At 49.1% G+C, this 13,991-nt stretch overlaps 1 protein-coding gene across 2 annotated transcripts in view; it reads left to right on the top strand.

The window, feature by feature from the left end:
* Positions 1–13,991, top strand: part of CFAP99 (cilia and flagella associated protein 99) — a 947,596-nt gene that overhangs the window by 502,762 nt on the left and 430,843 nt on the right. For both annotated transcript variants that reach the window (XM_069632119.1, XM_069632120.1), the window contains one exon: positions 4,184–4,388. In XM_069632119.1, coding sequence (XP_069488220.1) covers positions 4,184–4,388 — 205 coding nt within the window. The remainder of the gene's footprint in view (positions 1–4,183; positions 4,389–13,991) is intronic.

The raw sequence follows: 13,991 nt of genomic DNA, 5'->3' as shown, positions 1-13,991 counted from the left end.
CTAGATTGTGCTGCACTGAAAGGCTCCAGGGCAGTCCATTTGGGAAAATGTAACACTCTGGGATTTTTGGGGGCAGATGTGCTTATTTGGTCAAGATGTCTTTCAATTTCTAATGTCATGGAGGGTCTTGAGGTTGCTGGCTTTATCAAATCCCTAGATCTTTATGCACCCCTGATTTGATTGCTGCAAGTCCTCTTTAAAGGGCATAGTCTAATGGTTTTCCATTTGTCTTTTCTCTACTCTGATAAATGGTTTTATTATTTGAGCAGTATTTGTAAACTATGAGTCTCTGTTATGCCCTGTATGAACTCAGAATTTATAATGATTTTGACAAATGTTCAAATTTTATATTTCTGCACTGAATTTATATGTCTTGTATAAATTTAAAAGGAGGTTAAGGCTCTGTTGTGCTGACAATCTATAGATATGTACATTTCTTCTTATTAAATGTAATTGTAAAGGTTTCATATGTAAACCATATACAAATTAAAAAAAAAAATTACTAGCCATAAAGAAAACTTGCGAAGAGTGGAGGCATCTGTTGCAGGCCTCGATTCAACCGTTTTTGCTCAGAACAGATCATAGAAACCTCAAATTTCTCCAGTGAATGGAATGCTCCAACCCTTGCCATACTCGGTGGGCATATTACTTCTCCCAATATGACTTTCAGTTAACATACTTACCAGGCTCACAAACATATTGGCGGATGCACTATCCAGTAGTTGGGAAGCAGAATCAGGCTCTCTCCAGGGGATGGAATTGCTCCTGCCAGGCACGAAATTCATTGCCCAGTTGTCGAGTTTCCTTCGAGCCATACAAGAGGGGTCGCAGATGGCGGATAAAGGGAATCCAAGTCTCATCCAAAAGTAGTTTGTGGTACCACGACACAGTCCTGTACATCCCTATACCCGACCTCCGACTACAGGTGATGGCCTTGTGTCACGATGTGCCCATGGCAGGTCACAAGCGTCTGAAGAGCACCTTGGAGTTGGTTGGGAGAATGTTCTGGCGGCCGACGTTACATAAGGACGTTCAGAACTACGTATAGGCTTGTCTGGTATGTGCCACTAGTAAGGCATCAACAGGAAGACCAGTGGGTCTTTTGCAACAACCTCCACTACCGTCCTGTCCCTGGGAAGATGTTTCGACGGACTTCATTGTGGACCTTCTATTATCAGAAGGTAACTGAGCCATTATGGTCACTGTAGACACCTACAGTAAGTTGGCCCATTTCTCAGCGCTTTGCGGTCTCCCCAAGGCACCTGAAACTACTTCAATATTTCCAAGAGAGATAGTCCGGCTTCATGGGATCCCAAAAACTCTGCTCTCTGATTGCAGATCACAGTTTACTTCAAGGTTCTGGGCTACCCTCTGTGGTCAGTTGGGAGTACAGAGGGCCCTCTCGTCAGGTTACCATCCCCAGAGCAACGGGCAGACAGAGAGGTTGAATGCTACCCTGGATTAGTACTTACAGAACAGGATAATTGGCCTTCATTGCTTCCCTTAGCAGAGTTCTCTTACAATAACACCTAACACACAGCAATACGTATGAGTCCTTTCTATTGTACTTACGGATATCACCCTCTGCATCTACCCTTGGTCTGCTTGTCTTCTACGAATTCCCCTGCGGCGGACAGCCTCCTGGATACCATTAAGATGGCTCACAAGGAAGCCATCAGACCGCTAGAGGAGAGCAGACAAGGATACAAGAGGGGAGCGGATCGTAAGACGAGACCCAATCCCAGTTGGGTTCCAGCTTCCATGGTATGGTTGGCCACTAAGTATCTTCCTTGATGGCTCTGTATGGGAAAGTGTGTTCCCAAGTATATCGGCCCTTGCCTCATTCTGGGTCAGATAAACCCTGTGGCTTATCGACTTAAGCTGTCCAAGAAGATGCAGAAGGTCCACCCGGTTTGTCAGACCTCGCTCTTAAGACTGTATGTTAAGGACCCCTTTTTGAGGAAGAGGCAGCAGCAGAAGATTACACCAGTATCGGAGCCAGAGGAATACGAGGTGTCTCATATTGTGGACTCCAGGTATAGGAGGGGCACCTTACAGTGCCTGGATCATTGGAAAGGGTACTCTGATTCAGAACGTACCTGGGAACCTAGGATCCATCTTCACGCCCTGTTGCTCCTGACAATTCCACAGACAACATCCGAGCAAGCCGGGAGGCACCCCGGTGGGAAGGGGGCATACTGTCATGAAGCAACCCTGGTGGGTGTGGGACCATTGGAGAATGGGTTGTGATTCTAGTTGGAAGCGTCACTCTACAAACACTACCAACGTAATCAGGAGATGCGGTCCAGTCCTCAACGAAGATGGCTGCCAGCGCTCTACGGCATTGCCATAACTACACGCTGTGTTTTCCACTCTTTGCGTCATATCTTTCTCCCTTGGTACTCCGCTGCTGCACCTCTTGCAGTTTTTCGGCCTTTGGATCCTGTGCTTTCCTGGAAGTCCGGATACCCTAGGATCCTCCTTTTTTACTCCCCTGTGCTCACATGTTTCACTGTTCTCCTCTTGTTCTTCCGACCATAGGTTTCATCCGAGTCTCGTTCTCAGCTGGTACTCATGCTCTGCATGTATGTCTCATCTGTCTTCACCGGCTTTGCCGCTTGCGCTGTTTACTCGTTTCTCTGGTGACGGACTTATCTATCTCCCGGTCCGTACATTCCTATCCTTTTCTGTGCTCCTGCACAGTCTAAAGCCGCTCTGGCATTCTCGACTTTTGCTTTTACAACTATTTTCTTGTTTCTATTCACAACTTTCTTGCCTGTTTACCGGAGACCACTTACTGCTCTACCATAGTACCATCCGCCTTACTCTGCTTCCACATCGGAGTACAGCATTGCTTACAGCAGTCTAGGGTTTTGCAATCTCCAGCATCGTACTACTACCTCGCTGACACCTGAAGAGCTCCATCTTCCGAATACCATCTGGGACAATATTTCTGCAGCATTTTTTGTGCCAAGAGTTTTTTCCCTGCACTTGAGGCCGGCTCCCCGGGGTCCCCTTTGGTCAGGAATTTTCATCCTGCCAAGTTGGCCTTCGGTGGAGCCCGTCCTTACCTCCACGAAAAGAAGGTTAAGAACAAGAAGGGCAAAACAGACAAGAAGACCCGGAGAAGAGAATCAACCGAGACCCAGACAAACTCCTCGGAGGATAGAGGTGAGGAGGGGTCACGGGAGGTCTCACCCGATTCAGAGAAGTTAAGAGATGTTAAGAGAAGGAAGGCATTCTCTTGATGTTGTAAGTAGCCTAAAGAAAACCAGGGGAAGAGAGACATTTCCCCTGGCATGTGTAACCATAGTGAGAACCCTGAGTGAACCATTCTCTTGGTGTCAACATTTTGAATTGGAACTTTGCTTTTTGTTGGAGCCAGAGAACTTTGCTACTTTGGAACTTTTTTTATTGCACCATTTGGAACTTTGGGTTTTGAACTCAGAGAAGAAGACCCTGCTTAGCAGATGCCCCCTTTACACCTTGTATTTAGTTATTAGTGTGAGGGTGGGAGTTAGAGTGGCAACACAATTGTGGACTTACCTTTATTTTTGACAACCTGGCAACCCCCTTTAAGATTTGTGTTGAGGCTGGGAAACCAATCTTAGCGTTAGGGCTAGCGAGGCCTTTGCCCACCCGTATTTTTCCTTTAATACAAGTCTATATCCAGAAAAATGCCACCCTTGTGTCTGAGTCCTACTCCTACACACTCACACCGGGTAACAACCTTTCCCCAGTCCGCCGGTCTTTTTACAGTCCTATCTTTTCGGGTCTAGTCAGCCAGTGAAGAATCGAAGACACAAAATGTACATGAACTGCTCCTAAAACTGGGACTTTGGCTGAGATTGAGAATTGCCGAAATGTATGAGGTAGTTCCTTTGCCTGCAAGCAATTTATTGATGAATTGGATGTTATAATATTGGACGTTAATGTTTGTGTTTGTTACTATCACCCAAGCATTTTAATTGTTTCTGTTATGAGATGCTATGAAGCCTCTTGGAAAATGTCTATTTTGCACATTAAATAGAGTTCATTGCGATTGGTCCAAAGGTATAACTCATCCAACTTCTAATTTTCATTTGCATGCAGAAATGCCTGAAATCCATGATATTATGTATGCATTAGAAGTGTCATGTAACATACACCTAAACATGTCTTGGTTTATTTTATCCTAACCTAGAATTGAAAATTTGATGGATGGAGCATGTGATCCCTCCAAATTTGTAGCATGGCAGAAACAAATGCGTGAAAAAGACTTGGAAAATCAACTGGCCGAGCTAGAGTGCAGGCGCTTGGAAGGGAAATTAAGCCGAGAGGAAGCCGTCTTGGCCAGGCAGAACCTAATTCAAGAAAACAAGAAGAAAGCGGTTTTAATGAAAGAAGAGGTATGTTACATATCATTTCAAGCCCCACACCTGGCCCCCCAATGTTGTAAGTGTAATCAAGTCCATGGCACTATACAGAAAAGGCAGGCAGAGGAGTTTGAAACAATAGAATCATAATTTATTTGCAGAAATCATGCTATCTTTTATTTATTTTTAGGAAAGTGATCACACCTACGATAAAATTCCTAAATGTTTGAATTACCTATTCTTGTTTCGCCTTAATAGAGGTAAAACATAAGAAATCTCTTTTTTCCCCAAACACTAACTTAATTTGCATCCATTTGGAAGTAAAGTACAGTGGAGCTGCTTCTGGGGGCATTAGGGTTTATATAAGAATGTGTTGAGTCTCATTTCGAAAATACCGCCTAAATCGGTTACTGTTACGACCACTTGGTCCTGTGGGTTTACCACAGGATTACAAAGGGGGGGTAGGGCAGTATTAGTCCCCACAGGGCTCCATGAGGTTTGTGCTGGAATTACTGTATGCTGTAATTCTGCTGTGCTAATTCTGCCGATTTTTGGCTTTAAAGTGGAGGATTTACCTCCAGCATGATGTTGGAGGTAAATCCTCTGCTTCAACCCCACCTCTGGATTTGGCAGAGTGGTGCAAATAGTGGTAATTCATTACCACCACATTTTTATGAGGTAATAGAATTGTTGCCCATTTGTATACTGCTCCGCCAAACTACGAAATAGGCCCTATATGTCAAAAGGCTTTCCTTTTTACCTCATACCTCTGTCAGTAACATGGGGCCCATTTTCTGATGCTTTCAAGTGATGTGGTAGCACATTGGAGGTTCATATTACTGACTAAGTACGGTGTACCCCCTGCTTACATAGAAGTACGTAGACACTGCTGGGGTGCTCTCAGGAGTCTTGATGAGGTTACCTCTGCCTGGTAATGCAGCGGATCCCATGCTGGAAGTTTCACCTAGTCATAGCATCCCATTCTCTGAATCCTGTTACTGTGCTATGATGAGGCACCCACAGCTCCAGAAAATAAAACCGTGAGTAATCAAACAAAACAATGAATATAATTCCATAAATCGTAACTAACAAGATACATGATGGCTGGCCTGGTTTATATCACCTGGCCTTCCTCTGTCATGTGACAAGGGCCAGCAAGCTGAACATAATGGCAAAAGGGGCAAACTAAAACTCCCAGAGGCAACTGAATATAGAAGCTGGAAATGGGGAAAGAAATATTCTTGAAGAATGGATATGTACTCAAATTCAGCTTTCAGTGGTGTTTTAGTCAATGTAGCGTCTTTACTCCATGACAGCCATAACCCTCTAATGATGGGTTGACCCTGAGATTGCTGCCGGATGAAATACCTTAAAAAACCTACTGGGGCTGTAATTAGGCACAAATAGTACATAGAAAAAGAGGCTAGACCAGGACAGGACAGTTCTGAATTCTCACCTGCTTTATTGCTTGTGGCACATTACTCTAAGCCTTTCTTCTCTAACTTTACTGTCATGTGGTTCCTATTTTGTAAATATATTTTGTATTGCAGTTTTAATTGCAAGACAACATGAGCGAAGCCCTCAACGTGAGAGGCCTCCATAAAGGATACATGAAGATAGACGAACAAGAATAAGTTTTTAGGAGTCTCGCTGGTAGTCCTCTTTAACATGTGGGGACAAATAAAAATAAAGAACAACTTAGTCACTGTAGATCTTGGCGATGGAGGCCTCCACATTCCCCAGTAATAGGAGAGATTTTTCGTTGAAGGGCAAAGAAATTTACAGTTGGGCTTATTTACAGATGAGCTTGCCCGTTTCTAGCTCCCAGACTTATATCGCATTACTTTTTTTTATTTATTCTATAGTCTCTGGGAGACTCACACCCATAATTGTACTAAGAGGGCTGCCCAATTGCTATGCAGACAGATCTCCGCCTGGACCAAAAGGCTGTAAATAACCATTTCCTTTGGCTACCCCGATTCATCTTCCAGGGCAGAGCAAACAGCATCTGTCCTCCTGTGACCGCCTCCAATCTGTAGGATGATATCCTATACCTTTTCACCACTTCCCACCCCCAGTTTTACTCCTCTGAGCCTAAGCCCCTATACGTGAGTAATGGGCAAAACAAAATTAATTTGTAAAACAGTAGGATTAGATGTCTCCTTTTTAAAACCAACTTGAGATAAACATCAGCTGGGATTGCATCCCCTCATTCCTAACCTTCAACAGCTGTGACTTTCCAGTGATCGGCTTGAACTTTGGCTCTCTAAGCACCCCAGAAAATATAGACTTTCCACTTGACCTTCAGCCTAGCTTCTCTAAGCAACCCTGCCTTCACTCCCTGGGCCAGAAAGGACATTTTAAGCCTGTTAAGTTTCTTCCTCCTCTTGTCTGTTACAGGTGCCAGGTCTGGAAAGATATGAATCTTGTGTTGCTGGTATTTCAGATTGCCAGCTTCAAGATTCTCTCTTTATCTCAAACGTCTCAAAGCTTGACAATGAGCTTTGGTCCGAGTTTGGCTTCTGAGGCTTAGTAAGGGTGCGCACCTTAATCCTGTAGCATTTTCTGAACATATATAGGGGGTCATTACGACCCAGGCGCTAATTGCGCCAACTTTACCACCATGGTGTAAACTACGTTTACACCATGGTGGATGGCGGATTTACCGCCCTATTCCAAGGTGAGTGGGGCGGTAAATCCCCATTTCCCATTTTCCCTTCCCCATTCCCATTTATGCCCCATAGGGCATAATGGGAGTGGGGAAGGCGCTAATTACGCCACCGTAAATTACGGTGGCGTAATTAGCATCATGGCAGGTTAGCGCCATGGATTTTAACGGCTGCTAAAAGCAGCCGTTAAAATCAGAATCAGGCGTTAAGGGTTAACGACGGCGTTAACCCTTAACGCCTGGGTCGTAATGAGGCCCATAGAGTCTTCAACTTCTAGATCTGGTCGGTCTGGAGTTCAGGTAGACACAAAGGTGATTGGGTCATCCTGATCCGCAACAGACAGAAGTCTGAGGACTCTGACTGGCTTAGCTGGCACCACGTTCTCCAGATATTCGTATATGGTTTCCAAAACTTTGTTCCCTTTGATTGCAGTCCCAATCTCTTTTCCAATGTGTTTCATCATTGGGGTTATTTGGAAACATTGCTAGTCTTAATTCATAGATTCTCTTTGCAAGGGTGAAGGTTCTACTTTCCAGCTATCATTTTTTGGTTAATTTTTATCAAACTTATTTTCCAGTCGCAATACTGACTTCTCGATACACCCAAGAGCGCCCATTACCGGATCCCCTGGATGGGGAAGTTGGTCTGGTGTAGTATAATAATCAGGTCATTGATTGCTGAAAGTAACAACTTTATTTGCCTTAACATAAGCAATTGCAGGTAACACTGAACAAGGTCCATATATTGTTCATGGGCTGCTTGGGAGCAGGGATAAAGTACCTGGAGCCCTAGGACTGCTCTGGGGGATTTGTGGCAGTCTTAAGGTCCTCAATCAGTGGAGCACCAGGATCATGTCTGCTCCGTGTCTCTGGTGCCGTACTGTATCTCTTTTGCCGCACCGCACAGCTGGGCGCACTTCCATGAAGGACCTCGTGAGACTATGGTGGTGCCGTGTCTCGCGAGCTTCCTACATCTAGGCTCCTACTGATTTGTCCTCCTATTCCGTGATGCAAAGAAGAAGTCAGCATTAGCCCCTTTATCTTTCTGTTTGGTCTTCCCAGACGCTATTTTACCCCTTCTTCCACCTGTGTTATAAAACACGCAAGGCTGGAAATGAAGAATACACACCGAACCTCTGCAAAAAAACAGTAAAGATTTATAGGTCACCAGCTGCAGCCTGTTTAATTTGTAATGCGTTCTTATACTGCTGTTACAAGAGGTGACTTTGTGCATCAGTAGCTGTAATGCTACGTGGAGCTCTTCCTATGTTCTGGTCTGCGTGGGGAAAACAGTCTGGCCCTCATCAACGATAGCTGCGCCCATTCGTGCATCATTGAATATATTTAAGAGATGGGACCCTGTCCATATGAAGATGGTCTTTGTTAGTTCAGCTGTCCATCAGCCTCCACTAGGTCCCTCGGCACTGCCTGGATCATTGATCGTCCCGTCGGTGGGGAGGAGGAGGCTTCCACACGCACACGTCACACGGGTGCAGACACTCTGTGCACGCTCACCGCATCACATGACCATCCCGAGCCTTAATTCCTCCTGTTGATGGGTCCTCTGTACTGGATTGGCAGCAGTAACCTGCGTTCCCAGGCCAGTGTACACAGAACTCAATGGAGGCACCACCGCCACCTTGGCCACCTCTCCCTGTGGTTCTTATTTACCTGTAGATGCACCGGGCGTCATATAGGAACGAGAGAGCATTGTTAATCAAAACCAGCCAATGCTGTTTTTAGTCATTGAATCTTTCTTCGGGCCTCCTTTGCGAAGACCCCGGATTACAAAACGTCTTGCAAATGGGAGACATATGTGTTACGCCTCCTTTAACAGCACTTTCTGTGCTGTGGGGGAATTTTAGTTGTTTTGGAGGTAGAGCTGGCCGAATGCAAGTTCAGTTTTCCACCCTGCTTCACTTTCAACAAACACATGGTTTTATGCAAGAGTTGTTGTGGGCCCGCCTCGGGTCCCGGGGCGGGCCTCAGATGTCGTTGGGCCCACCCGACGTGGATCCCTTGGGGATGCGATCACGCTTCAGGCAATGAACAGAGATCACCCTGCTCGGCCCCGGATCACCGGAGCAGAACACGTGGGCTGGGGGCACCCAGCTCACAGTGGTCCTGGCTCTGGGGGCACCCAGGCCGGGGTTGCACCCTAAGCCATGGTCGCATGGCTATACCATTGAAGGAGGACAGCGTTGACCAGCAGGGGCATCGACCTCGTACAGGGCCCTTTCCCTGGGCCTGCTGCACCGGAGTCAGGTTAACATCGACCGACGAGCCGGAAATGGCTCGTCCTTTTTATTTACTTGGTCACATGGTTACCCCATGTGACCAGGACACAACCCTGGAACAGACCATGTCCCCAAAAAGGGGTGACATGCAACACTCCTCCTTTTTCATAACAACACAACGAACTCCCAAAATCCCAACACAACCCACACTCTAACACTATTACTATAAACCCCACTAGTTTCAACACCCTTTATTAACCTGGGTGAGTGGGCACTGCGCCACTAACATACTGCCATCACTTGTCGCTGGCACCCCGCACCCCAAATGCTATAACAGTACCACCCAACATTATGGCGGGGCTCTTCCAGGTCCGCGGGCCACTAGTCCGACCCCCCCTTCAGGACAGTTTGGGGTTCACACCAGAATATGGCCACACCCGGGATCCCAGGGGCCACCTCCACCCGTCTCGACGGCAGCACACAGTCTTGGCTGGATGTTGGCAGTCAGATGATAGTTCAGGGTCGGGAAAGCCGCAGCTGGGGATACCAGGGGCCACATCTGCCTAGTCCGTAGCTGGTGGGCAGACCTTGTGGCAGGATGCTATTGGTAGCCAGACGACAGCACAGTTCAGGGCCCGGCACACCTGCACCTGGATCAACTGGGCCACATGGCGTTGTACATAGATAGGGGTAGGCTCCCCGTTGCAGGGAGCTGGTGGCAGGATGACAGGACCCACTCCTTTTACTTCCCCTTCCACCTAGGGGCTGCTGGCAGGGAGATACTGGCAAACGGGTGTCTAGGCCAGTTACGACACTTGGCTTGGTTCACAGAATTAAAGGACCCTGAGGGTGCACACGCATTCCAGATGGAGCCGCTGCCCTGCCTGGATCCTCCTGGTGACAGCGAGAAACTGTGCGAGGAGTTAGCTGACGGGTCATCTTCTTGTGTCCCAGAACTGATGGGCACTGTAGGCTAGTGCAGCGCTATTAAAATGGCCCACTCCTTATTGCTGTGGGGCCACCGGATACCATGGCTTCCCTCTTCTGTTCTTCAGGGATGCGTTCCCGCACTCAGCTGACACCCTGGGCGGCCTGGTGCTTGTAGCTCCCTTGAGTGGCCACTGCTGGTAGCTAGAGGAAGCGCCCCAGGGGTGTGTGTACTTCTTGGCCCCCCTCTTTTCTATTTGATGGGGCTGGGTACCTGCAGATCCTCCGTGATGCACACCCACAGGCTATTCTCCTCCATTTGGGCCACCACGGACCCAGTGAAACATTTGCTCCTCTTACTCCCTTTCCGTTTCATTTTTTTTTTCTTGCCGCGGGCCCGGTAATCTTGGGCATCTCCACCTTCCTTTGTTCCTTCAGTGCCACTGCGAGCCCAGGCGTTAAGAAGCCACGCCCGGTTGTAGGGAGCTTACGACAGCCCCCTCGTTTTGGGGCTGTCACCCACCTCCACAATGTCCCATTGATCTTTTCCCCATTCCACTCCGGGCCCAGATGGTGATGGACCCACCTCAATAATCATATTTTTGGGGGCCGCTGCAGGCCACGTTTCCTCCGTATTTTTTTGTTGATTTTTTTTTTTCTGCTCGGCCCTTAAGCAGGCTACCCCATCTGCACGCACTGTTTTTCCCGCCCTGCTCCCGACAGTTCATTTGTCCTCTGAGCGGGCGCAAGAGATTCTGCCTTGCCTTTACTGCTGCCGGGGAACTCGGAAGGCCATGCCCCTCCGTGGCATCTCGTTGGGGCCGCCTCAGGTCCCGAGCTGCTTCGCTTCCCACGGCCACCCCATCCTTGATGGAGCCAAAGCGGGAGCGATCAGGCCGCCTCAGCTGACACCGCCCACCACAAAGGGGCCGACTCAGCTGTTTTGCGCCCCCCCCCCCCCGCCTGAAGCTTCCGGCTGCATTTTTCTCCTTGGGCAGCAGCCAACGCCGCCACCTCCATCACTTCTCCTTGCGGTCACCGCCGCATTCTACCAGGCGGGCACCAGGCGGCCCGTGCCAGCAAACACGGGGCCCTGGGCCATCCGCGGATCTCCTCAGCGGCCAACGCCACATGCTCTCCTGCAGGCACCCCCAGCGGCCTGGGCCATCCTCACCGGCTCCAGCCCCCGTCGGCATTGTTGTGGGCCCGCCTCGGGTCACTGTGGCGGGCCTCAGATGTCGTTGGGGCCACACAACGCATCAGACAATGAACATGGATCACCCTGCTCGGCCCCGGGTCACCAGAGCAGACCACGTGGGCTGGGGGAACCCAGCTCACAGTAGCCCCGGCTCTGGGGGCACCCAGGCCAGGGATGCGTTGCACCCTAAGCCATGGTCACATGGCTATACCATTTAAGGAGGATGGCGTTGCCCAGCAGGGGCACCGACCTCGTGCATGGCCCCGTCCCTGGGCCTACTGAATGTGGTATTGCACCAGCAGGGTGCACACAAGAACGACACCGGAGTCAGGTTAACATGGACTGACAAGCCGAGCTTGTTCTTCTTCTTGCTGATGCATTTTTATCCATCAGCTGTGATTTTTGGATACTGGGGCTTGAGCCTCATTACTCCATCTTCTCGGGTTGAGTATGTAGTCGTGGGTTTGTATTCTTCTTGGTCTGTGTGGTTTTGTCACAGTAGAGCTGGTTTCACAGGGTCTTCGCAATGATGAGCCACGGGTAGAGGTCGAAGGGGTTTGCAGTGGTGGCAGTGAGTCTTCTGATCAGAGGGTTCGGGTTCTGATCCAGTCCTTGGCAGAAGTTCTTACTCAGCTTTGCTAGATGTTCGTCCAACATCTCGATGTCCAGGTCTCTATGAAGGTCTGCTATCCTTGTGAAGATTGGAGCTCCAGACGATATCCACAGGGCCTTGTTCTGGACTATCTGAAGACTCTTCCGGTGTCGCTCATGCAGGTCCTCCATGCTGACCATACGTCAGGGTTGGTCTGATGATCGCCTTGTAGACGTTGATCTTTGTCCGGAGGGGCATGGACTTGTTCTTCAGGAGTGGGTACAGCACTGCCATCTTTCCTGTTGCCTTCTGCTGAGTATTCTCCATGTGGCTTCCCAGTTGAGTTTGCTGTCCAGGGTCACACCGAGGTAGCGGCTGCTGCTCTCCCATTTGATGGTCTCCCCGTTGAGGCTGATGTGTGGGTGCTCCTTGATCTTCTTTCTGGTGAACAGCGTTGCAGTCGTCTTGCTGGTGTTGAGTTCTAGCCGCCAGTCGCTGTACCACTTCACGGTGGTAGCCAATGAAGCTTGCAGGTTCTTTGCCACTTCCTTTTCGCTGAATGACTGCGAGATGACTGCAACATCGTCTGCATACAGCGCCAGGTCTGTCTTGTGGAGATCTGTCGGGATGTCGTTGGTGAAGAGGTTGAACAGGAAGGGTCCGAGGTTCGATCCCTGTGGCACGCCTGCTCGGATGGGATGTGATGAGGACATCGCAGACCGCATGGCGACATGGAAGGTGCGGCCTCCCAGGTAGCTTGCAATCGTCTTCACCAGGTAGTTCGGAAATCCCAGGCCAATCATCTTGTGCAGCAGTCCCTTGTGCCAGACGCGGTCGAATGCTTTGGCGACATCCAGGAAGTCGATTCCTGTGGACTTCTTCATGTTGAATCCGTGGCTGATGGTGTCCACCACTCTCAGTAGCTGATAAGTCGTTGCATGCTCCGTTCGAAATCCAAACTGTTCCTTTGCTAGTAGATTTCTTTCGGAGGTGAAGTCGCTGAGTCGGGCGAGGAGGACCTTCTCCAGGATCTTCGATAATCCAGAGAGCAGGCTGATGGGGCGGTAGTTCGCTGGATCCCTCAGTGGTTTGCCGGCCTTTGGGAAAACGATGACACTTGCTTCTTTCCAGGAACTCAAGAAGTGCTGGAGCCTCATGCATGCATTGAAGATCTCTGTGAGGTGTTCCATTGATGCTGGTGGGAGTTTCTTGATTGCCAGGTTGGTTATTCCGTCGCTCCCTGGTGCCTTGCCATTCGACAGCTTTTCTGCAAGCCCTGCTACCTCAGAGCTTGTGCACTCCTTGATGTCTTCTGCTCCCAGCCCGGTTTGGTTGGCAAGATACTTCTCAACAGCTTCCTCCACTCCGTCTGAGAGCCTACTTACCTTGTTTGGGGAGAACGAAGCCTCCAGTGTCTCGGCAAGGACCTCTGCGTTGCTGCATGCAAGGTTGGTTCGTCCCTTGATTGGTGGGCTTGGCTCCTTCTTCCCAGTCAGGCGACGAGTCATCCTCCACACTGAGTTGTCCACCTCCTTCAGCTTGGCTGTTGCAGCCTCCCACTTCTCTCCACGGTGCTGTTGGATCTGTTCCCGCAGGAGTCTTGTGAGCGTGTTGTACTTCTGCAGGAGATCAGGTGTGCGGAACTTCTGCCATTGGCGTCGGGCCCGGTACTTTTCGGGGATTGACTGCTGGATGCCTCTCGGTAGGTCTTAGAGGGAACATCTGGTTGTCTTCTGCTTCGGAACGCTGCTCTTGATTGCCTCCTGGACTGCTGTCGTGAAGTCTTCCACGGCCCTGTTGATATTATCCTTGGTGCTCAGTGGGGCTGGAGTGACCTTGCTGTTTAGCTCTTTTTTAAAGCGGCTCCAGTCAGCTCTTCTGCAGTTGTACTTCTCGGCCTGCTGGTAGGGTTCCATCTCATCTCCCACAGTAATTGCTACTGTGTTGTGGTCCAAGGTCAGCTCCACCAGTGTTTCCAGCTCCACAGAGTGTTGCAGTTTCTTCAGTAGCACGA

This window comes from Ambystoma mexicanum, chromosome 6q, assembly GCF_040938575.1.
Source record: "Ambystoma mexicanum isolate Mex_15411 chromosome 6q, UKY_AmexF1_1, whole genome shotgun sequence".
Taxonomy (NCBI): Eukaryota; Metazoa; Chordata; class Amphibia; order Caudata; family Ambystomatidae; genus Ambystoma; species Ambystoma mexicanum.
Note: the sequence above shows the minus strand (reverse complement) of the source record. Positions and strands in the feature narration are given on the sequence as shown.